Source organism: Primulina tabacum, chromosome 6 (assembly GCF_025594145.1).
Source record: "Primulina tabacum isolate GXHZ01 chromosome 6, ASM2559414v2, whole genome shotgun sequence".
Lineage (NCBI taxonomy): Eukaryota > Viridiplantae > Streptophyta > Magnoliopsida > Lamiales > Gesneriaceae > Primulina > Primulina tabacum.
The window spans coordinates 44073628-44097567 of NC_134555.1; the positions used below are offsets into that span (position 1 = coordinate 44073628).

At 35.8% G+C, this 23940-nt stretch overlaps 6 protein-coding genes across 7 annotated transcripts; 2 read left to right on the plus strand and 4 right to left on the minus strand.

Moving 5' to 3' along the window:
• Positions 1-1710: 1710 nt before the first annotated feature.
• Positions 1711-7296, minus strand: LOC142549888 (sister chromatid cohesion 1 protein 2-like). 2 transcript variants are annotated; one of them, XM_075659109.1, is made up of 14 exons: positions 6987-7099; positions 6084-6164; positions 5728-5998; positions 5567-5604; positions 5447-5490; positions 4592-4644; positions 3821-4503; positions 3408-3519; positions 3191-3327; positions 2794-3116; positions 2338-2374; positions 2189-2210; positions 1969-2104; positions 1711-1859 (listed from the first exon to the last, which is right to left on the minus strand). In XM_075659109.1, exons 2-14 carry the CDS (start codon positions 6094-6096, stop codon positions 1749-1751), a joined length of 1980 nt encoding a protein of 659 aa, XP_075515224.1. In that variant the 5' UTR covers positions 6097-6164; positions 6987-7099; the 3' UTR covers positions 1711-1748. The 2 variants fall into 2 exon arrangements, with proteins under 2 accessions (XP_075515224.1, XP_075515223.1); XM_075659108.1 differs by lacking the exon at positions 6084-6164 and having other exon boundaries at positions 2794-3062; positions 3170-3327; positions 6987-7296.
• An 821-nt stretch (positions 7297-8117) lies between these two features.
• On the minus strand, positions 8118-8569 carry LOC142549890 (uncharacterized). Its single transcript, XM_075659112.1, has one exon. The coding sequence runs from the start codon at positions 8437-8439 to the stop codon at positions 8227-8229; it is 213 nt and encodes a 70-aa protein (XP_075515227.1). The 5' UTR covers positions 8440-8569; the 3' UTR covers positions 8118-8226.
• A 254-nt stretch (positions 8570-8823) lies between these two features.
• Positions 8824-9375, plus strand: LOC142549889 (uncharacterized). Its single transcript, XM_075659111.1, has one exon. It carries the CDS (start codon positions 9046-9048, stop codon positions 9256-9258), a length of 213 nt encoding a protein of 70 aa, XP_075515226.1. The 5' UTR covers positions 8824-9045; the 3' UTR covers positions 9259-9375.
• Positions 9376-9756: 381 nt separating this feature from the next.
• LOC142549891 (uncharacterized) lies at positions 9757-11875 on the minus strand. The gene is made up of 2 exons (XM_075659113.1): positions 11618-11875; positions 9757-10162 (listed from the first exon to the last, which is right to left on the minus strand). Exons 1-2 carry the CDS (start codon positions 11812-11814, stop codon positions 9904-9906), a joined length of 456 nt encoding a protein of 151 aa, XP_075515228.1. The 5' UTR covers positions 11815-11875; the 3' UTR covers positions 9757-9903.
• A 2144-nt stretch (positions 11876-14019) lies between these two features.
• LOC142548303 (ribonucleoside-diphosphate reductase small chain) lies at positions 14020-15850 on the plus strand. Its single transcript, XM_075656613.1, has one exon. It carries the CDS (start codon positions 14675-14677, stop codon positions 15653-15655), a length of 981 nt encoding a protein of 326 aa, XP_075512728.1. The 5' UTR covers positions 14020-14674; the 3' UTR covers positions 15656-15850.
• Positions 15851-16263: 413 nt separating this feature from the next.
• On the minus strand, positions 16264-23738 carry LOC142549892 (transcriptional elongation regulator MINIYO-like). Its single transcript, XM_075659114.1, has 10 exons — positions 23355-23738; positions 22203-23103; positions 21438-21565; positions 21140-21324; positions 20576-20681; positions 20236-20493; positions 19944-20132; positions 17599-19815; positions 16786-16995; positions 16264-16623 (listed from the first exon to the last, which is right to left on the minus strand). Exons 1-10 carry the CDS (start codon positions 23556-23558, stop codon positions 16447-16449), a joined length of 4575 nt encoding a protein of 1524 aa, XP_075515229.1. The 5' UTR covers positions 23559-23738; the 3' UTR covers positions 16264-16446.
• Positions 23739-23940: the final 202 nt, after the last annotated feature.

Consider the following 23940-nt stretch of genomic DNA (forward strand, 5'->3'; position numbering starts at 1 on the left):
GATCACGTAAGATGGACTTATCAATCCACTACTTGTATTTCTGATGCATGTTCAGGAATGTCGTTTAATAATATTCACATCTACTATTAAAAAAAAGTAGATGATGATTTTAAATTCTATTTAATTGAGTTGCTTAAACAATAAAAATATGAACTGATGTATTTTGGATGACTCAATTCAAATGCACTCCAAGTAAATTACAAATCAGTATATATCAAAGTTCAGAAATTTCAATATTAATCGTGGATTTCAATATAGGTGTCGTTCTTTCAAATCAAATATAAGGTCATTTATAAGAATGTAAATGAACCAAACTGTTTGCGAACTATTCGAAACTCGGTTCGATAAAAAACTCGTTTGAGTTTGTTTGTTAATCACATCAAGCTCGATTTCGAGCTCGGAAGTTTAATCAAATCAAGCTCAAACTTAAGGATATTCGGGTTGTGAGCTCGCAAACATGTTCGATAATAGGCTTGCGAGCTCGAGCTCGGCTTGTTTAGGTGGCTCGTAAGCTCGAGCTCGACTCGTTTAGGTGGCTCGTAAGCTCGAACTTGGCTCATTTGTTTAATTGACAAATAAAAATATTAGTACTAATGTCAATGGAAGGAATTGAATACAAAACATAGTTGAAAAAAAGATGAATTTACACCACATAGTTACAATTATATTTTTTATCTTACTTCCATATCATTATACTAAAATGTTATTTAAAAAATAAAATTTATTTGGGACACAACAAATGGAGTATTAAATAAGTGAATTTATTACAATATTATTTATATGGTGATATCAGTGTAAGATGAATATTTGTTATCTGGATGCTATATGTATTATTTTGGGATGTTCAATAATATAATGAGTTTATATTTTTTTAGTTGTTATTTTTGTCGTTTTGGTTATTTATGAATGAATTTATATTTTTATGTCCAATTTAAAATTAGTTCATAGATATATTTAATTTTTAACAAGCTCGAATCAAGCTCGAATTCGAACTCAATTCTATGCTTTACGAGCTCGAAAACGAGCCAAGCTCAAGTCAGTCTTGTTAAACATGATAAACGAGCTATTAATGAATAAAGCTCGAGACAGGCTTGATTAACATGATAAACGAGATTTTCACGAGCCGAGCTCGAGCTTTTATCGAGTTTAGTAATTTCAACACAAACCAAACCCGAGCCTGATAATAGAAACTCGAATCGAGCTCGAGCCTCAAACAATCTTAAACGATCCAAGCTAAAACATGATACTGTTTAATTTGGTTTGAATCGTTTACCTCTATGATCAATTACCTATCATGCAATGAATTAATATATTACTTTTAAACATTAAAATTTAGTATATCCTATCATTATTATTATATATATATATATATATATATATATATATATATATATATATATCCTCACATAGGTGTACACGGTAGGTGTGCAGCATATCAAAACTATATATAAAATTTATTACACAAATCAAAAGATTATTATTATTATTATCAAATAACAATTAATGTTGTAGTAAACGCTATATTCTAAAAATAATGTTAATTAAATTTCAAACATAAATTTTCACACAAGAAAAAAGGACTTTCAAGCAATTCGAGCTTCGCTGGAACTTTCCTTGTTCATGTATCCGTTTTCTGGATTGGAACCATCGAACACATGCGTTTTGTACTTTTACAGATGCAAAAATGTTCCAACTTTTTTATAAAACAGATATGCAACTAAACATAATCAAAACCAATGTTTCTAAAGCTATACCACATTAGTTTCTGCAATCTGCTTCAGCTTGGGAACCTCCTGCAGCAAAATATCATAGTACGCCTTGTCCTGCCTCACATTTATACAGTCCCCCGTTTTCAAAACCTGACAAAATACGCGATTTCCTCGTCTCAAACGCAAGGTAGCATGCAAAATTCAATTAAGTTAATACTTGATCGGCTGAAAATTATCTAGGGTTATAGTGCAATTATACCAATATCTCGTAGAATAATCTTGCACTATTTTTCTTCGCTTTTCCTCTCAGTAAATGGGTCAAGTTCAATACTTCATTCTCCTCTTCCCGTCTCTTCTTGTAGAGGAAGTTCTTGTACAGAAATATTCCCACTGCTCTGTAGAGGAAATGGAATTGATAAAAATTATCTTCCATATGCTTCACAATATTTGCTATGAGAAGGGAGAAGTTCATATAGTACCTTGTTCTTGCAGAATACGCGTCTGCATGCGGCGCGGTTGGAATATAGTTGATGGAGTCATAGCAATAGGAAACAAAGAAGTTAATCACCGTTGAACTGGTATTCTACTCGCAATTACAGCATCTATACGCACATGGAAGTATACTAACCGTTTTCCAGGTAATCTCCTTCATATGAATCCCTTTCCTGATAATATACAAACATATATTAGCCGGGTTCTTAAAAGTCCACAAACATATATTTGCAAGCTTCAATATATTCATAAATATTTCATCTATATATTTAAAACTAAACAAGTCCACAGGCCATATTCCAGGCTTTCATTAATGGAGCTCAAAAATTAAGCTCGGACCAAATGAGCAGAACTTTTTATTTGAGCTAAACTCAAGCTCAAAATATTTAATTGTTAAAATTTCAAAGTCAGCTCAATTAAAATTAGATCTTCAGCAGAAAAGAGTTGCATTTGACTAAATTTGTTGCACCCTTATACTTTCTACATCAACTCACTTCAACATCAATGATAATTTGTGAAAGAAGATGACATCCTAATACGAGTCAGTATGTTCGTGGGTAAAAATCATCTCATCAGATAAAAAATATCACACCTCATCCGGGAAAGCAATAATAAATTCCAATGTCTGTTGTTCCAAGCTTTCACGTGAACTTGTGGGCTCCAAGATATCTGAATCGGCGACTGCTCTGATCTCATGTGATCTCAAATTGTTCAAATGAGCAACGGGTGTTCCAGGAGCAATTGGAGTTTGTTCGCAAGACACCGGTGTGAGAGGAGATCTTTCATCCTGAATCTGTTCTTGAATCCCAATTATACTGCCGGAGTTGACATAATCTTCGCTCACTACATCAGCAATTGGTCCTGTGTAGGTGTCATCATCTTTGTTATGAATAGGACCATGATCTGTTGGGATACCTGTCCAATAAGTACATTTAAGAAAGCATTAAATCAGGGTTTGCAGGAGATACCTAATGACGAGGTGAACTCAATGTGGATCAAAGGATCTAAGAAACATAGAGGGATATGGCACAGTTTATTAGCTCTCCAAGCACGCAAAAGAGTGTGGGGGACTTTTCTTCTTTTATGTACTATGTCATTTGGATCATCTATCCAGCTCTTCAAGACACTATAATACAAAAATATAAATTCAGCAATGTTAGTGGCACTGAAATCTCAAAAGTCAAAACTAAAGAAGATATCACATACTTGCTAGGCAATGTAGTGGTGAGGTCCAACAAAATCTTTCGCTTCTTCAGATTCTTAGCATGTTCCTTCGGTGCAGGAGTGTGAATGGTCGCAACCTCGGGTGTGTCAACCTCTGCTTCGAAGAAAGATGATATATTCACGAACAAGAATATAAATGAAGCGAATCTTATCAATGTAACTGTAAACAGAATCCAAGAACTGATGATGGAGATATAACATTGGTAATTTGGTAGAATAGTCGAAGGTCTGATCACAGGCTCATAATTACCTTACTTGCTACAAGAATTATTGAGCATTAATGATAAAAAAGAATTAAGGCAGACAAAATTCATAACTAATACGTTCGGTTTTCCAAACGAATTGAATATCTGCAAAGAAAAATAATGGGTATGAACTGATATGCAGCAGATCACCTGAACATTTTGAGTTTGGAGTCACATCAACGGCCGTGGGCTTCATTTGTTCTTGATTTCTCTGACTTTTTCTAATTTCTGGGGTGATTACTTCCACAATTTTTTTCTTGTCAGCTTCAACAGGTTGTCCTATATCAATCGATCTGGGTAAAGCACATGGTTCATCCTCTTGAAGATTGAACTCAATCCTCAAATGTTCCACGTGCTCTTCTTCGATTCCCGGCTTCGTGTGGGAGGGTCTTGCAATCATGGCACATTCCGAATACTGAATCGGCGCTCGGAAATTAGTTCTTAGATCCTTGTTGTATGGCCTAAAGTGGATCTGTCTTTCCTCAGCCTCATCGAGCACCAAAGGATCCAAACGATCTTCTAAAGAAAACCTATTCTCTTGAAGATTCTCCATACATGATACCATATCACTTATGTCATGGGAAGGAGTTACAACAGAATCACATTTCATTTCATGACCCAGCCACTGAAAATTAGTCCTTGGATGCTCACTAGGTAGAGTATAATGCAATTGTTTTTTCTCAGACCCATTTAACGCTGTAGGATTCAGCAAATCTTCTAAGAGAAAATTGGTTCCACACAATTTTTCAACGCTTGTCACAAAGTCGCCAGAATCACGAAATGAGTTCATTAATAAATCATTGTCGTTGTCCATAGTTGGAGGTAAGAACACACTGCAATACAACTTAGTAATGTGAGTTCGCATATTGTAAATTCTGATCTCCTAAGGAGGAAAAAGAAACCAATCTAATATAAACTGACTCTCTTGGCGGAGTATAAGTGGTTGAATGAGTTTCAGGAAAGGACACATTTTCCTGCAAATGATCCAGCCAAAGACATCTAGTTACACTTTCAGCAAAACAAATTAAAAAAGAAATGAAGGTTTCTCAAAACCCCTCAACATCAGAGGCGACCGAACATTTTTTAGTAAATTAATTTAATTTAAGATCGGCCTGGCATGCAACAATTTAAAAAAAAAATTGCCATGTATGTATTCAATAAACGCTACCAAAAATCCAATCATGATATCAACAGTTTGACCACCAATCATGATAAATTCACCTTTCCTTTACTTAAAGAAAATAAATCAACAACAAGAAGAAAATTTTAAACATCATTAGTTCAGACTCCTGCGTTATGGTTCCAACTTGAAATACTGACATGCCATCAAGTCTGTAGTGCCAATTTTATAATTGAAATAAATCTAGAGTCTAGATATTAAAAATCGGGGAGCAATACATAAGCGCAAATCCTAAAAGTGTGGAGGAATACTTTGAAACTAGGCGTCAATAATTTGATAGATTCATAAACTGGGAATTTAAGGCAGAATAAAATTACACAATTCCCAAGTTCAAATCAAGGGTTAATACCCGACCAAGTAGTAGCTCGAATCAATTCAAAGAGAATACTGATGATCCCATGATCTCATAGCCTGTTCGATTTTTGTAAAATAAGAAGAAAAAAAACCAAGAAGTGCTGCTTCGTGAATGTCCAAACAAAGAGTTGCAAGCCAGGCAGCCTCAACCTTGGCAGCAAGAAAATGATTTTAAAGAGAAAGGAGATCACTTTCAGTAGAAGTGAAAATTGAAAAAACAGAAACTTTACTCATATATGTACCTTGTCGAGCAAGCTCAAAGAAGCACCCACTTTTATCTGTTCATCTGACGAGTATTAAAAGGCCATAATTATTCCCAAATAAAAAACTATCATAACTGTGGATAGCAAAGGGTACAATACCTGCAAGCACTACATCTTCGCAAGAACTCATGCTTCCACTGCAAAATTATAGGGTCCATACACAAGTTGGTAATACATACAAATGCAAATAATCGACACAACCACGATTTATAGAACTCATTGTAACAACACAAGAAACTCAACAAAGTTAAGAAGTTCACCCTGTTATATCTCGATCTTCCAAGATTTCCAGGTCAAATTCATCGAGTTCAAATTTTTTGGGCATGGTGATCGAGTGATAGTTTGTTCGAAAGACTCCAATGCCTGGACGTTTTCGTTTGCCAATGTTGAATTCACAGAGTTTGTTCAATACATCATTGCAATCATGGAATAAATACTCAACTTTCATCGAGTAAATTCTTACGACACCCAAAAGAAGGTATGCTAGGATTCTATGAGTGACAATGGGAACTTCATCAGCTAGAATCTTATCTGGCAAGAACAATAGTAGGAAAATAATAACAAATAAACAATTGGGTGACAAAAGATGAATTTCGACACCAGAAACAATCCTTACGTGGTGTCATCATAGCAAAATAGAGAACCAAATTTGGCAGTTCTTGTCCAGTAGACGAAATATGCTAGCAGTAAGTGTATCCTAATATCATTTCAACCTTGCTATCGTATAAAAAAGCTACGATAGACAAGATATTTCCAAATAAGTTTGACCATTTTCATTATGTTGCCACACGTATAATATGTGTTCCCCAACAGTTGAGCAATAAAAAGAAATTATCACCGAGAAACCTAAATCAGGAGACGTGTCATCGACCTTCTTGAAAGTGAAAACCATAGCCTTTTGAATGGTAAGCATAAATTTGGAAGAAAGAAAAACATATAAACATCAACAATTAATAAGGCTGGCAATTTACAAATTTCTTAGAGGCTAAAGCTATGACCATTTTCTTCATTGTTCAAAAACTCGAGGCTTCAACTGACAGTCGACGTGGGCCTTTCAGGAGTATCACCTCCATTGCCTAAAAATTCTTTATTCTAGATGCCACACACACTTCCCCTGAGGCAAAAACTTTAGTTTATGTAAAACACGCAGCAGACACATTAACCTGAACTTTCTAAAATAAATCTTCGCAACATTAGAAAAAGGAGCAGAAAACATCCTAAAGAACGACATCACGTCTCCTGAAAATAAAACCTCGGCCACCAAATCCCCAAAGAGCACGAAACAACATATAAAATTTTCCAACAGAATGGATTAAACTAAAAGCTAGCCGGAAAAAGAACATAGTTCTAACAAACTAGCAGCAATAAATTTAAAAAAACAAACAAACAAATGGGCTAGCAAAAGAACACATTTTTAAACTCCCCTAACACAAAATTCTCTTTGTCAGCGACTTTTCAATCAAAGACGAACATAAATTTTAAGAGAACAAGAAGCCAGGAGGGATTATTAGGGGCAGACCCACATAAGAAGAAATGTCAGTCTTCCAGACTCGATCTTTTTTAAGCCTTTTGGGGCAATGGGCTGCTATCCAAACTAAGCCTAAGGACCCCTTCTTTGATAGAAGCAGGCGAGAGTAAAACATAGTGTTTCTCCAGAAAGCTCTTCTTTTCTTGTCGCGTAAAAATGGAACCGTTGGAAGTGGGAAAACCAGCTGAGGGTACGTGTGAGAGAGACGAGAAAACGGTCGGGCCTAAAATACAAAAGAGTCGTGATGTGTGTAATGGAAGAATCCATTTTTCCTTTTTTTTTTCCCGGTAATCGATGAGTCGTCGTAACATGACGATTATGACCATACACCTTTCAATTTTATTATGCATTTATTTACTGTTCAATATGTATATTATCGTTTTTTGTACTCAAGAAAAAGCTTTGTTTAATTGAATCTCCAGCTTGAAATTTAGTCTCAGTGTGTGTTAATTCATTTTATATTTTAATCATTGGATCATATGAGTCTTATATACAAGTGTTGTATATAAGTTGACATCTATGATTAAAATTATACTACACTAGGATAAGTATTGTCCATATAAGATACAGAAAATCCGATTACTTTTGTCGAGTTACTAAATGCGGTATTTCATTAGTGATTATTTCAGGCCTTGACTTGTCACGTGAGTCTGAATCTCATATTTTCGTATGTGAACAGAATTATAATTATCATAATTCATGCATTATGATATCAAGATGAATGTATATTATGAATATAATATATACAAAGTAGCTATTACTTAAGTAATATAAATTATATAATCTTTGATATACTGCAATCACGCTTACTAACCAAGTTTATGAACTGAAATTTGAATGGATCCAAAAAAAAAAAATTGTAGAGACCAATTTAAATGTGCACTAATTGTTATTGAAGTTGTCAAAACGGGGGTGGGGAAACCCGACGGACAAGAGCCATTGATGATTCCAATTGTTATATAAGAATATATGAATGATATTGATGCCTTCAATTCATTTTCTTGCAAGAAAATTTCTCTCAATATTTCATGATTTCTACTGCGAATGGAGTAATTTAACACTGGAAAACCAAAAGAAGCTAGCTTTAGGTACTCCAAGAAGTGGGTGTACTTAAAACACCGGAGTGCACGATTGATCAAAAGATGGTAGCTAGAAACAAAACAGGGCAACAATTTGAAAAGAGAACACAAAATAAAAAAGAAGAAGAATAAACGATACGAGTTCCATTAATCTATCCGACGTAGATGTGAGCTCCAATGGCAATCAGAAGGATTGTGATTATGGCAGTGAAGATTATGGTATGCACAAATATGGAGAGTCCACTAGTCTGCATGTTGGTGAATTCGATCGGCCTTCTTTTCCCCGGAAGTTGAAACAGAAGTCCCGGTGACAACACCGCGAAAAATATTACTGCTATCAGTACTGGTGCAAGATCTACAGACATTTCTCTTTATCTATTTCTTGATTTCTCCAGTTTTCGAGTGCTAGAAATAAGAGATTTATCGGTGTAGAATGTAAATGATGTTGCGACATTGGGTTTGTCACCAATTTTTCTTGTCAGTGGAGCCGGCAGGCAGGCATACCCAGTCTAACTCCAGCTGGGCCACAATGGGTAAGTGCTGAAACTGGGAAACTGACCCATTGGGTCTAAGGGCCGGATCGTATACCAGCCTTTTCCCTTCTTTTTTTACTAGCACAATACATCTTCAACCTTCTTAAATATCAAGAAAAGCAATGGGAAAAGGGGCATTCATGTGTTCAATAATTGGAAGCTTTTGTACATAGTTGCCAGAAAAGCAATTCCATTATCAAAATATACTTTCCCTCCCTTTAAATCCCAACGTTTTCTTTACCCCTCAAGTTTAGCATCCCATCATATGCACCCTTCCTCGTTAAGTAAAACCAATACCACAATTCTCTACTTATTGGCAAGAACCATTTACAAAGATTAAACCACACACACATAACACAATAACAAGATATAACCCATAACATTTTTTTTGTGCAGGAGTTGTAACCAAATACTAACGCAAGATAGAGTATAGAGATAATGAGTTCTGATTGGGGGCCGGTCGTGGTGGCGGTGGTGATGTTCATCCTCCTATCTCCAGGGCTGCTGTTCCAACTTCCGGCAAGGACTAGGGTGATCGAGTTTGGCAACATGTACACAAGTGGCATATCTATCTTGGTTCATGCGGTTTTGTACTTCTGTGTTTACACCATCTTGATCGTTGCCATCGGAGTTCATATACATTCAGGCTAATTTCAATTTTATGTTGTATATGCGTAAACATTTCAAGAATTAACACAGCTTATTCCAAAGTAATTCCTCCCTCTTGTTATCCTCCCCTGTTTCACTTTTCAATCGAACTTCTTTTTTCACTCTTGACATGCAGTGCAGGAAATAGATTTTCAAGTGAAGCTTCATAAATTAATTCTAAAATTTCGGTGGCTTCTTCAAATGGTCTGGATATTTTGTCAACTTATTATTTGCTTTTTTAACAATTCAGAAATATGATAATATCCTTCATCAGTAGCAATGTAACAGAGTACCCTTCATACATCATGAATAAATCTCTCCATACAACTGCATCAAGAATCCAGCTTTCCAATTTACATCCCTAACAATTCGAACCCTAAACCAAGTCAGCACACACTAAGCTGCCGTTGCAATGGTTTTCTCATAAATACAGTACTTTTTTTTAGAAATAAATACCGCTAGAAAGAAGTTATTTCGCCAAGAAATTTGGGAGAAAAAATAGCAAAAGAAACATTAACATGAACTGAAGAAAACCCACAAAAACAGAGATCCACAAGTCAGAAAACTAGCAGAAGAATTGAAACGGAAAAATTAGTCCCAGACACAGCATTACATGGATCTTGTCCAGCGGAAACACTAACAGGTGGATCAGCCCGTATATATGTGAACACGTACAGCGAGGATCAGGATAGCATACAGAGTAAAGAAAATCAGTGTGTGAACTGCGATTGCCTTGCCGTTGGTCTTCATGGTGCCGAACTCCAGCTGCCGATTGTTGCCAGGTAGCTGAAACAATAAACCGGGTTGCAGCAGCACGAAGAGCACAACTCCGATAAGTACGGGTCCCCAGTCCGCCATTTTCCGGTAGAAATGGAAAATTGACAAGGGCTTGGCTCGCTTTCGAGAACTTAAGAGAGCAAACTGCCAAGGACAAACATAATTTTTTTAAACATAGAATTGAATGGAAAATTGGATAAATGCTTGCTTTTAAAAAAATAATTTTTATTACAGTGATCAAAATTCATAAATGTTTTATATAATATGTAATATATAAGTAGAAAAAAAATTGTATTATCGTACGATATAATAAAAGGTCATTGTTTGAAAGATATAATTTTGAATACAAATTATAATATTATAAATAAATAAGGTTTTTTTAAAATAAAAAAAAACTGTAATAAAAATATATGTTTATTATTTACTTCGGCTACTCTTCTCTTTATCCTAAAAATAAATATATTATATTAAATAAATCCAATTTGAAAAAAAAAAAAAACATTTCTGTTGAAAGTAGAAAAACTTTGGTAACTTTCAATATATATAAGTAGCGATATTATTACATGTTAAATTATTTTAAATTTGAATGGGTTAAAATGTAGTGTAGCAATATAGTATTTAATTTCGGAAAAGGAGATTGCAAATAAAAATAATATTGCTATTTTATATGAAAAGACGAGAATGTTTCTTTTATTTTAATTTCTGGAATAAAAATTATGTTTAGAAAAAGTAAAATAAATAATGCCTTATATACATGCTTTTTGACATTATTAAAAGTTTACCCAAGCAACACTATTTATTTATTTATTATTAACAACAAAATTGTGATTACTTTTTCGTATTCGTCTAAATTAACTTTATGGGATTCTCAAACTCCATCCACTTTTTAATTTTCCTTTTTGCTAGCAAGAATTTAATGATTATCTATGATTTGCTTCTTGCTTTATCGTTCTTGATATACATCTTTTGTTTGATAATTTAGTCAATTTTTTGATCTGACACTTGACGCATATGATCATATTTACGGTAAAAAATATATACTAAAATGGTCGTAAATCGAAATATATATGACAAGTGAAATTTGGTAATAAAGATAATCAATATAACAAAAAAAGATATACAAGATCAAAATTGCAATTTTCCAAATTATTGTATGGTTTATTATTTTTTCTGTTTGCGATCCTTTCATAGTTTGCATGGTTCTTAATTATTATACAATTATTTATTTTTTTCTTCTGTGCATCCTCCTTATTTTGTGTGGGTGTGCTTTTGGAAACAAATTTTTTTGCAGCAAATTTTATAATTATCTTCAAATATCGTCGGATTTTCTTTAAAAAATCCTTTATTTGTAGATATATTATATTAGAACTTACTAAACTTTCGTTCTATATATACAATATTTATATATATAAAAAAACTTGTGACACAGAGCTAGCATAGTTCAATTTATTGGCATTTGTTCACGATCGAAAGAGCGTGAAGAAAAAAGAAAAAAGAAAAAAGAAAAAAAAATTGAACCCTAAACAAATTCAAGAATATCTGCATACTGAACAGGAAAATGAAGCATAGTAGCTAGCCCATGTACATGTGCACACCAATGGCTAACAAGAAGATACAGCTGAGAGCAAAGTAGATAATGGCGTGTATCAGTACAGAGACACCACTGGTTTGGAAGTTCCCGAACTCCACAAACCGGCTGCGACCCGGCAACTGAATCAGCAGCCCCGGCATCAACAGCACGAACAGCACGACCGCTACGAACACGGGACCCCAATCCGACATATTCAAATAGCAGCAAAAAGAGAGAGCGATATAATAAAAATTAATCGAGGTGCCTCACAAGTTTGTAAATTGGCTTAATAAAGATGGAGATTTGTGAAATATAAAAGAGAGCATTAATATACAGATGGGTTTCGGAAATGGTAATGCTACCGAATCAAGCAATCTCAGATTCATGCACGTACGTATGAGGTTTTGGTTGCTTTTTTGAAACAATAAATTATTATTCCCCGCGCGTTATACAGTAGGATCAACTAAGAATAAAGTGCTAACTTATACTTGCAGTTTGTTTTGAAGACAAGTTGGTTTAGCATGTGAAACCCCATACATATGTATAGAGATGTTGGAAATATGAGTCCAGTAACGTTCGAAAATTCAATCGGAATTATGTTTCGAGTAGATATTTTATAATATTGATTTGAGTAGGTCTCGTGTGAGACGATCTCATGAATTTTTATCTGTGAGACGGGCTAATTTTACTAATATTCACAATAAAAAGTAATACTCTTAGCATAAAAAGTAATATATTTTTATTGATGATCAAAATAAGAGATATGTCTCAAACAAGTTTTTGCCTATTGATTTCAAAACCAATTATTGAAATTAATAATTAAAAGTCTATTAATGTTGTACATTGAAAATTAAATCTTCTTTATATAAAATTATATAATGTTAATAATCAATGATCAAGTCAATCATACCAAAGTAAAGATGGAGGTGTAAATTGTAATCAACGTACGTGTGTGTAAACAAGGGTTTATTTCATCCTATCCACGTGGACATTGTCCTCATGATAGGATGGATGACCAAGATTTGTTGCCCATATATATATAAGACCTACTTTTTTTTTGAAATTGTATATGTGACAAGATCTTATCCGTTGAAATAAATCGAGGACAGTAAATAAGATCTCATTAACAGTAAACAAGCTAGAAAAGTGAGGGTGGTCATGACTCATTTATGAAGCTTTATTGTATGCTTTTATGTGAGCAGCTATCTGTCCGCATTTTGCATTATTATCATGACACGTAAGATTCGTACCATTTTTAAAGTTAAAGCTTGCTTAAGTGGACTCGCATCTCTTATATTATTATTATTTCTTACTTATTATTAGTGAATACCGATTGGAATTCATGATTACAACATTAAAGTAATTTTCTTTGCAAAAAAAAAGTAAATAAATTTTATATTTTCACAATAATAACTTTTAATTAAAATATTACGAATTTTAAAAAATTATATACACATGAACATAGAAACAATAGTTGATGTCATCGATCAACACATAGGACAGTGCCTAAAAAAAAAAAAAAAAGAAAAAAAGAAAAAAAAAGGCATAGGACATGTTTTATCATTTGCTTGCAGGGTGCTAATTTTTATAATTATAATATTATCTATTTTTAAATATACATCTAATTAACTATAAAAAAATAATAATAATAATGTCATGTAACGACGCAACTATAGATGTTTATAAAATAGGCTTGGTGCCCCTCCGAGGAGCATCGGATAAGAACACAAATAGTGAGACGCAAGTGTGTAAAACTACGTGTTTTAAAATTTCACTGTAATTTAATTATTTCAAGTTAAATAATTAAAATTAAAGATAAAAATATCATAAACTAAGATTAAATGAATAAAATTTTATGTTATGAAGAACATAAAAATATCATAATTGGTCGGGTGGGTTGAATTTTGGTTTGGATTCGGGTTCATAAATTTCGAGTTCAGGTTGAGATTTTTTAAATAATATTTATGTTTCAACTCGACTAATCCGAATTGACACTAGAAAGACAAGCTCATCAACACAGCTTGATGTCTTCATTTTTCTTCTTTAATTAGAATTGGAATCAGTAGGGTGATTTTGTTAAAAGCAATGTATTTCATGTTATATTGTACGTCATCATTTTTAGACAACTCGTCATCACTCGGGTAAAAAAAATAAAAAAATAAAAAAAAGTATGCAAGTTAGGGGGTTACATCATTGAAAACAATGTATTCCATTCTATTCTTAGACACTACACTTTGCATTTCATGTACAATATTTATTGGAGCTTCCTTATATATTTGTAAAATCCACTTCTTTTTTTTTTAATTGACAAACCCATTTATAAATGAAAATCGATTATAATAGTAAAGCCTGAAAATCTTGACCCACGTCTAATCAGCCCAACCACCTGAGTTGAAATCGAAAGTGGGCCAAGAAGGCCCGACTGCTAACATAGATCCCGATCCCCGAGCGACACAGCATCGAGTGAATTTCAACCGTCGTGATGAAATGGGGAAGAATAGAGCGGGAATCGTTTCCAATTTCTGTTTTGGAAACCATTGAGACGAAGTTTTGGACCCAATTTTCCTTTCTTCTAGGCCGGAAACTTGGAAAGAGAACTTCTGGTTAAACAGACGCTTTCTGAATTGATTTTTATATATGTGGTATCGTTGATTTTTTTACCTGTATTAGCTTCTCGGATGTGACTGTGGTTCTTATTTTTCTTCTCGGTTAGCTAGCTGTAAGAGATGTTGGAGGCAGAGTTTTTCGCCTTGAATCGAACCAAATTATCCTCTCAAAAAAGCAGAGGACGAGCTTCAACCAATGAATGACCAATTTGAGATTGTTGGGTTCGTGGCTGGTTCTTATCCCCCACCGAGGGAGGAATCGCTTATCTTCGGAGGTGTACATGAACCCGTCGCAGCCGATTCCTGACCATAAACTCCACTAAAACTTCCCTCGCAAGTATCTTACTCCGAAATCCCGCCTTTGAATCTTCTCCAAATTTCGAAATCCTTATTTAAACCCTGCACTCTTCGATTCACAATTTCATCTTCTTCTCTGGTTGTATACTGTTCATCGTTACTGGCCAACATGCCTGAAGAACCTCTCCTCGCCCCCAACCCAGATCGTTTCTGCATGTTCCCAATTCAGTACCCTCAAATCTGGGAAATGTACAAGAAAGCCGAAGCCTCCTTCTGGACGGCGGAGGAAGTCGATTTGTCCCAGGATGTCCGCCACTGGGACGCCCTTACTGCTGACGAGAAGCATTTCATCAAACACGTGCTCGCGTTCTTCGCCTCCTCCGACGGCATCGTCTTGGAGAATCTTGCGGGGCGATTCATGAAGGAGGTCCAGATCTCGGAGGCTCGGGCCTTTTACGGCTTCCAGATCGCCATCGAGAACATCCACTCCGAGATGTACAGCCTCCTGCTCGAGACTTACATAAAAGATTCCGCCGAGAAGAACCTGATCTTCCACGCGATCGAAACGGTCCCCTGCGTCGAAACGAAGGCCAAGTGGGCCCTACGCTGGATCGACGGGTCGGAATCATTCGCGGAGCGAATAGTGGCCTTCGCTTGTGTTGAAGGTATATTCTTCTCCGGAAGCTTCTGCGCCATATTCTGGCTCAAGAAGCGTGGGCTAATGCCGGGACTGACTTTCTCGAACGAGCTGATCTCCAGAGACGAAGGGTTGCACTGCGACTTCGCCTGCTTGCTATACAGTCTACTGAAAATGAAGCTGAGCGAGGAGAGAGTGAAAGGGATCATCGCAGACGCAGTGGACATCGAGAGGGAATTCGTGTGCGACGCCCTTCCCTGCGCACTGGTGGGTATGAACGCGGATTTGATGAGCCAGTACATAGAGTTCGTGGCAGATAGATTGTTGAATGCTCTGGGATATGGAAAGCTCTACCATGTGCAGAACCCGTTCGATTGGATGGAGCTGATTAGCCTGCAAGGAAAGACAAATTTCTTCGAGAAAAGAGTGGGGGAGTATCAAAAGGCATCGGTTATGTCTAGTTTGAATGGAAATGGGGTTACCCATGTTTTCAAATTGGATGAGGATTTCTAGTTTGTTCCAAGAAATAACTTTGTGTTACCAATGAATTAGTTAGTGTTCTTGGATTCAATTTTTACGCTAAATCTTTGAAGTTTGATGTAAATTGGCTTTTGGTTATCCTTTGAATTTCAATTTAACTAAAATGTTTGTAATAGTTAGACCATTACATGGATTTCTTGTAATTTTATCACTGGACTGTATTTTCTCCTTCTCTGTCCAATGTAGGATCTTGAATTTTGAACATAATCTTATTTTCCTTTTTTTAAAACATAATATATATAACCATTTCGCTATTTTCTTTGTTTGCAGTGTTTGTATTTAAGATTGATTTAGCTTAAAAACAATTTCCAATTGCTTTTCTATTTTGATGTTTTTTTTTTGGTCATAAAGGTACATAAATCTTGAATCGAGATTAAAATGGAGATTACTATGCAAAATATATTTTAAAGAAAACACTTTATAATCAGAAATTCCGAAACTTACTGCTACGAGGAATATGTTCACATTCAACGCTGATCGACAGCCAATTCACATAGATAGATCTAAACGCAGAATTACCAGCAACTTCTATGAAGATTCACTCACGTATGGTGCAAAAGAAGATGAAGTGTATACAAATATGCATTCTCAAATGCCACCTTGAAGAAGTCCCCAAAAACTTGTTACTTCAGACACTCGAATTCAAATTTTAAATCACCTGCATAAACTTTAATCTCTAATCTCCAACTTTTAAGATATGCTAAAGCTTTCATAAAAAGAAAACTCTACTGTACAAGAAATGAGAAATGAGTGCCCGGAGTTCCCTAATGAAGCGAGAGGGAATTGAGCTTTTCTACTACAACCATGAGCGACGAATTTCCTTGACAAATTTCTTTCAGTAGCTGCAGTCTTTTATCAATCCCAGAGATATAATGGGGTGACTCAAACTCTGACATGATCATGGCCTTTTTTTTGTACTCTATTAATTTCAACAGCATGCCCTGTCAACAAATTGAAACAAATGTAGAATCACGTTGCAAGTAAATACACAAGAGACACAAAGCATATTCTTATTTTTCCCATTAGGAAGGTGACACTGCCTTCTTTCCTCCTTTCATTATCAGAAGTGTAAAGTTCCATTGGTAGTCAAACAGCTATCATACCTCATGTTGCTGTTTGTGAGAATAATCTCGCAACAGAAATTTGACAAGCTTATTGCGCAGTGAGAGCATATCACCAGCAAGATTCTGAAAAATGAAACATGAAAGATGGTGCAGAACCAGCGAAAATGCAGCTGAATTCCGGGTTGCTGCTTTGTCGAGAGCACCAGAGACCCATGATTTAACATAAGCTTCCAAAATCCTCTCATCATCCTGCACAAAAGTTAACTGCATGAGTTCTATTTGTGTAAGAAACAATCTTCAAACAACGATTTGAAGCAGGAACGAAATCCACAACTGGTTTAAATAACTGTAACTACGGCTGACAGACAATTGCAATATAACTTTTGTAAGTTCTCTTTCTCCTTCACAACCAACTCATGAATTTCTTTGGAATATCAACAATCAGAAGAAATTTTCAGTACTCCTTAGTCCTTTGAATAATAATTCAACCTTTAATGGCAGGCAAGGTGTCCTTGTCTAAACAAATCTCTGATGGGAGATGGTTGTGCTTTGTAGAAAGAATTTAAAATACTTTTAACCACCAAATTAATGAGAAAAGATTAACAATTCTTGAAAAACAATGAATAAAAAATGTTACTAGTTATCACTAATGTCCATACAAATCCAACAATATCATATCTTGATATCCAAATGATTTTCGAAAACCTTAGGAAATGGTAACTATCAGAAGCTTTTACAAATTCCATACTGTCTCCCATTTTTTGCATGCTGCCTCTGATTTTTTTCTAGATAATAATTAATATAACATTTTTATAATATAATAGATCGAACAAAGGAGTTTGCAGGTAATACCTCAACTGGTTCAAGATAGCTCTCAGCCTTTGTTAAGCATTCATCCAGAGGAGGTAAAAGTTCAAGAACACGAGCATTAGACAATGCGTTCCAAGTGGTAAGTCTTACAGAAGTTTCAACAGATCGATTTAAATATATCGCAACTTGTCGACCAAATAAGATGTCACCGTAAGATTCAGCAGCAAATTGCTCTACCAAAATTTCCATAAAAGTAGAGTAGTTCTCATGTATATCTGACTCAAATTTAAGGGGCTCCACAACCAAGTTATCACTCAAATTAGAAAAAAAATTATCATCAAGGATTTCACCATAGACTTTCTGTAAACTTTCATAAATATCCCGGCTCTTTTCATCCTCAAGAACATACATTCCAAAAAGTAATACCACAGACAATGCGTGCAGTTTCCAAACAACTGGGACGGATTTAACAGGGGAGAAGGCCTCGGAGGTACTGAAAGCAGGGATTACTTCAATACATAAGAGAAAAAAGAGCCCGCCTTTGGTAACTTCAATCGAGTTGTGAGATGCACTAGGATTTGCATTTTTCTCAAGATGAATGGTGGATATTGCACTGAGAAACCAATGTGCTGGAAGATGCAATCTCTGGTAAGCCCACTCCATCATCAAGGAAGTTGACTCTTGAATTATCATGTTTGGTGGATCAACATCTTCATGAATGGTCTCCAAACGATGACCACCTTTCTTTGTTTTGTGGCTAAAATGATTGGTTTCTTTCTTGGCTTTTAACTTCTTCTTTGCACTTAGCCACCTGTTTTTGAAGTGAGCAGTCAAAACATTAGCAAATAACAGGTAATCCTCTTCTTCATAATTCCACCCAAAGGGCTTAAATCCTTTTCTAAGACACAGGAACTGGCGGATACCGAAATCTAGATGCTTTAGAACAGGAACCTGAAATATGAAATTCAGAAGCTTATAAAAAACAGAACTATTCCCTGGACCCACAATCAAACTAGCTGCAAGGGTGCAATTTATACTTTGCATTAAACAGCCCATCTCGTCAGCATCCAATGAATCTTTTGCAGTAGAAATTTCGAAAACTTTGAGTAAGTAAGTAAACAATCTGGCATCTTGCTGAGCCAACAGAGTTTTCAAGGACCAATATCCTCCACCAGAAGCACCCCATCCCACACCCACTCCAGGAGCAGGACCACCTCTGCCAAATACCTCAATAGGATGCATATTTTGACATCCATTGATGATTGATGTCATCAAAGTTGTCAGCGTACCTCTCACTTCAACCATAGATGACTTGAGTATCCCATCAGCAAGAACTTTTTCGTCCCTCGACAGAATCAAATACTTGGATAATGCCTCATGACTTTTAAGGTTTGCATGCTGGATCAATTTATCAATAGAAGCAACTACTTGGATCAATCCTTGAAGGCAACATGTAGAATATATTGCTATCTCTTGTCTGTTTCTCAGTCTCAAATGAAATAAATGCTCCAAAACAGAGCCATTAATATTACATTCTCCAAAAAAACCCATGTATCCATTTCTGATGATTTCAAGCCCAATCTTCGGGACGAACTCTGGAATCCAGGGCAAATTTCCATTTGGCAAACGAGTAGTATCCACTGGGATCACAGCTTTGAGAACACTTGAAAGAAAGCTTAAAACAGATGAAATGACTTGTAGCAAGGAATTTACTTCTGGATCCTGCAAACTGCGATAACCTCCATCCTTAGCTTGGAGGCCAAAGAATCCAGATACATAAGGAATGGTTTTGACATGTATCCACTCAAGGGCATGATCAATGACAGGGCCCATGTGACTCCAAGACAAAGACTCTGTATCTTGAGTAGTATTCTCCACTGTTTCATGCATGACAGAGTAGAAATTTGGAAGTCTACCGACTAAAACATCGAGAAGAAGGTAAACTTCCTTTGTGATGGCGAAACATTCACTCATCATGTCATTTTCAATTAGCAGCTCAACATTAGGTACACTCAACCATATGCATATTGAAGCAAATAGGTCGGAAAAATCAGAAATGCAATATCCATATCTAACGCAAACCTTCCAAAAACGCAACTGCTCAACCAGCAAAGCAGACGAATATTTGCCGACCTCTTTGCCAGATTTAATCAAATGATCTAGAGAAAATGAATATCTGTACAAGTGCCAAGTCACCTGGCGAAAAATTCCATTCTTTATGAATGTTAAGCAACTCTTCTTCTCAAAACAAGCCAATACCTTCAAAGCACCAACAAAGGAATTAAAAAGGGTTTTTGTGCGATCAAATATAGAAAAAATAAATACAAGATAGATAACTCATTGAGAAGAGGAACGTAAGGTTGAAACATTAGAGAGGCAGTTTGAACCTTTATAAGCTTAACAATTTTTATCTTGCAAGGGTTAATTTCCATATGTTCTTTCAGGGTAAACCTGTTGGCAACTGTCTGAACAAGCCTTTCGCAGTTCATTATCGCAGCAGCACATGTTGGGGAGTGCCTTGCTATTGCAATCAATATAGAAATTAAGCATTCTTCCAACGGGGCAGAAGGATCTGTCTGGCATCATAAGAGTTGATAATTGATTTTAAAGACAGCAAATTTTATTACTCATTTGCACAGCAAAATCACCTAATGAAAAGTCAAAACTTAAAAAGTTTACCTCTATGAGATAGCAAATCCTTGGAAGAATTCCCATCCTAATTAGACCAGCAGCAATATCTTGCCCCGCAACAACTAGATCATCCTGAATAGTACGCTCACCTGCGGATTCATCACCCGATTCTTCACCAATAAAATCAATATTAGAAGGCTTGGCACTATACTTCCAAAAGCCACCACGAAGAAACCCAACATTAATATCCGGCCTACTTCTAAATACAGGAGCAGTAAAAACATCATTTGAATGAGTTGAAGCATTCTGAAATAAAGATATCATCAGTTTATGAAGATAAACTAAAATACAGGGAGGGAAATCCACTTTTCAAGAAATGTAACTCCACCTCTGAGATATCAAATATGATTTCGTTCATGTCACAGCTCAGTGCACACTGAATCGCTTTGGCACAAGCAAGAATTACCGAGTTGTGATTATCATCGAGAGACATTCTACAAAGTAGTACATATCAGAAAGCATCATCAAAATAATTCAATCATACTTTTATAAAAAAAAAATGAAAGAAAAAGGAAATTGACATTTAGACAGAGACCCGTGAATGTTCACCTATTTCTGAATATTACAATTCCAATTTACACATAATATAACTTAGGAGGCCATTAACAAATTAAGAGTTATGATTGAAATAAAAAATTTCATAATAATGGAATGAACTTGCTCTTTTAGAAACTATAGCAGTACCAACTCTGAATAAAATTATATAAAGATGAAGCGCTTGTGAAATAGCTGGTTCATAAAATTAGTTCAATGAAAGAATTAAACTGCATGCTTTCAAATGAACCAGACACCAAAAAACAACACCAAAGCCAATAGTTCACTATATGCTGATTAAATGGAAGTAATTAAGTTAATATAAATAAGCATATATGAATGATGCCTGAAGGTCTACCTTAAAGATAAAGCAAGCTCTGGTTCGGGGCCAAGAGCAAAAGCCCAGATAGCCTCCCAGTCATCAAAAGCGTAAGCATCAGCTGAGTTAGAAGTAAAACTAAATTGATTCTGACAGATGCTGAAAATTGCCCGACCAAGCACAGCTGCAATCAAATGTAAAGCCAAAGTGCGTTGCCCAGGGACCTGAAATATATGCATGAAAAGCATGTCAATATACCATGGAATGGGTGTTGTTTGGTTGTTCCCAAAAAAAATATATAAGTAAAAGTGAGGTGCCAAGATTAAATTTTGCTAACCACACTTCTAGTTAGAGCAACTGCTTCCGTTATAGTGTAACCAACAGCACCAGGATCACCTTCAGTTCGAAGGAAATCGCGCTCAGAGACAGTATCTGTGCTGTACCCATTTTGAGACAAAGTATTACCTATGATAAGATAAAATTGTAAACCACCACAAAAAAATAAACAAATAAAATTAATCTAAATTTATTGATCCGTCGTATATAATTTCATGAAGTTGGAGGGGTGTTGGGGAGGGACTTCTGTCATACAAAGGAAGTTTCAATAGATTTAGAAAAGACTTCAATTAAAGTGTGCAACACATCATGTCATCATCACCATCACAATGTCATATCTCAAATCTCACTTGACCTACCAACTTCAACAAGCGTCTGTTATTCTCATTTAAGAATGCTGATTCTACAAAACCCTGTCACCTACAACCATAGGTACCTCGTGCTTCTAACTTAAGGATGAGATGCTAACAATAAATTATAATATGAAGGACAGCATAAACAAGAAAATTATCTGAGTGAATTAACAAATCCATGTTGTATTTATTTGGCGTTTGCCGTTCATATGATCCATCTTTGAATTTTCTTAGCCACGTAATGTGTAGCGTTTCATTGATATTAAGCCAAATAATTTTCTTTTTTCAGTGACAATATCAATTACTCATAAACATATAGAAACTCAGGAATCGACCATAATGTGCAATAACTTATTCACATTATAACAACCAAAAAGGTGGGTTAAGTTTTGTTCTGCAGGCTTAGAGCTCACCAGTGCCGTCAATGATATTACTGTGAATCATATTCCCATCCAAGGAAAATCTCAAATTCTGGACATGCTCCACTCTTTTACTCCAAGCATTCCACAAACTATTATCCTTTTTATCCATATCTTGGGTAACTTTATTTTCTTTGGAAGTATGTTTGTCTCCAGGAACTTCTCTCTCGCGCTTATGAGAGTTACTGAAATCAAAGTTTACCGATACGTTAGACGACTTTTCTGCATGTTGAGCACTAACAGTTTCACCACCGGTGGCTGTGTCTGACAAAGAAAACTTCAGCTTATTTGCTTTCTCTTGGCTCCTTCTTTTAAGGGCTTTAATCAAATCTGGACTCAACTTTGTCATTATTTCAGCTTGTGCCTCCGCAATCTCATCAGCAGACATCTTTAACAACCGAGCACGATTCTCTGCATCAATCTGACTCTCAAGACTGTTCCCACCAACCTGGCTTGCGTCAAGGAATTCATCATCAGTAGCCATCTGGAATGGATCTTTAATATTCCCGGGGGTGTCATTCAAGAGAGATGGAGACATGTCATTCGCAGTAAACTGCTCTACTTCACGACTACTGTAAGAAGTATGGCATAGCTTTTCCTCCATATCATAAATTTGTGCCCCTATGATGTCACAAGATACTTCATTCACTTTATTGCTAACTCTCAAAGGATTTGAGTTACTTTTGTTTCCCTTCCAATGACGCAGAGAGCTGCCATCATTTTTCAGAATACCCTGCCACCTTCTCAAATCTAAACTTCTCTTTTCCTTTCTTTGTACTGGATTGGCCAAATTAGCAGTCAGGTCACTCCCATTGAAATCTTCCTCACCGTCCATGCACAAATCAAAATCATCATCATTGTCAACCTTAAATTTTCCAACTTTTGGAGCCCAATGCTGTAAAGAAAAATATGCCAAATTAATAATTTTGTTTACTGGTAAAACGTTGAAACAAAAACTGTGCAAACAATGAAAACACAAAGACAAATTATTTCCTGTTATAAGTTGACAACGCATGCATCTACAGCTCAAGAATAACTTGTTCAGTGATGACTCGTGACCAATGAATGACACACGCTAAAAATCTGAAAACCCGGAAAAGCCATAGTAGCAGTAAAAGAGTTAGGAACATAAATAGGCAGGCATACCGGGCCATCAGAGCGGTGACGGGCCACCGGAAAAGACAGAACACTGGGGCGAGGGGCGGAAGGCGGTGTCATAGGCCTAGTTTGCTGGTTGTCTGAGAAGCCCTTTTCAATAATTCCACCGACCAGACTCCCGGCGTCATCTTCACTAACGTGGAGTGGGGTTACTCCTAATATTTTGGATTTGTGGTTTTTGGTTCCTTCCATTTTCCCTTTCTTCACTGTTAGTTAAGTTTATGTCGTGAAGTAACCTACGATGTCCGACAGCAAGCGGTTGAATGTTTGCTTGAGTAATTCGTTTTCCAAGTCCGGTGAGAGCAGCCCAGGCAATCCCAAGCTTCGGCTAGTATTTACGATCGCTAGTGAATCGATGGTTCGCCGGAGCGCAGTGATCCCTACATTCAGAAAATTAAAGTGGGCCCAACATAAATGGGCCAAAACCCAAACGTATTTTTTCCAGCATTGGGCCCATTTGTTCTTCTTTCTTTTAAGCAACTTTAAAAAAAAAAAAAAATCTTAAAGCTGAGAAATGTATAAAGGCCAATTACAGGTTAGCATATCATAGTTTTCTCAATGACTTCTTGCATTC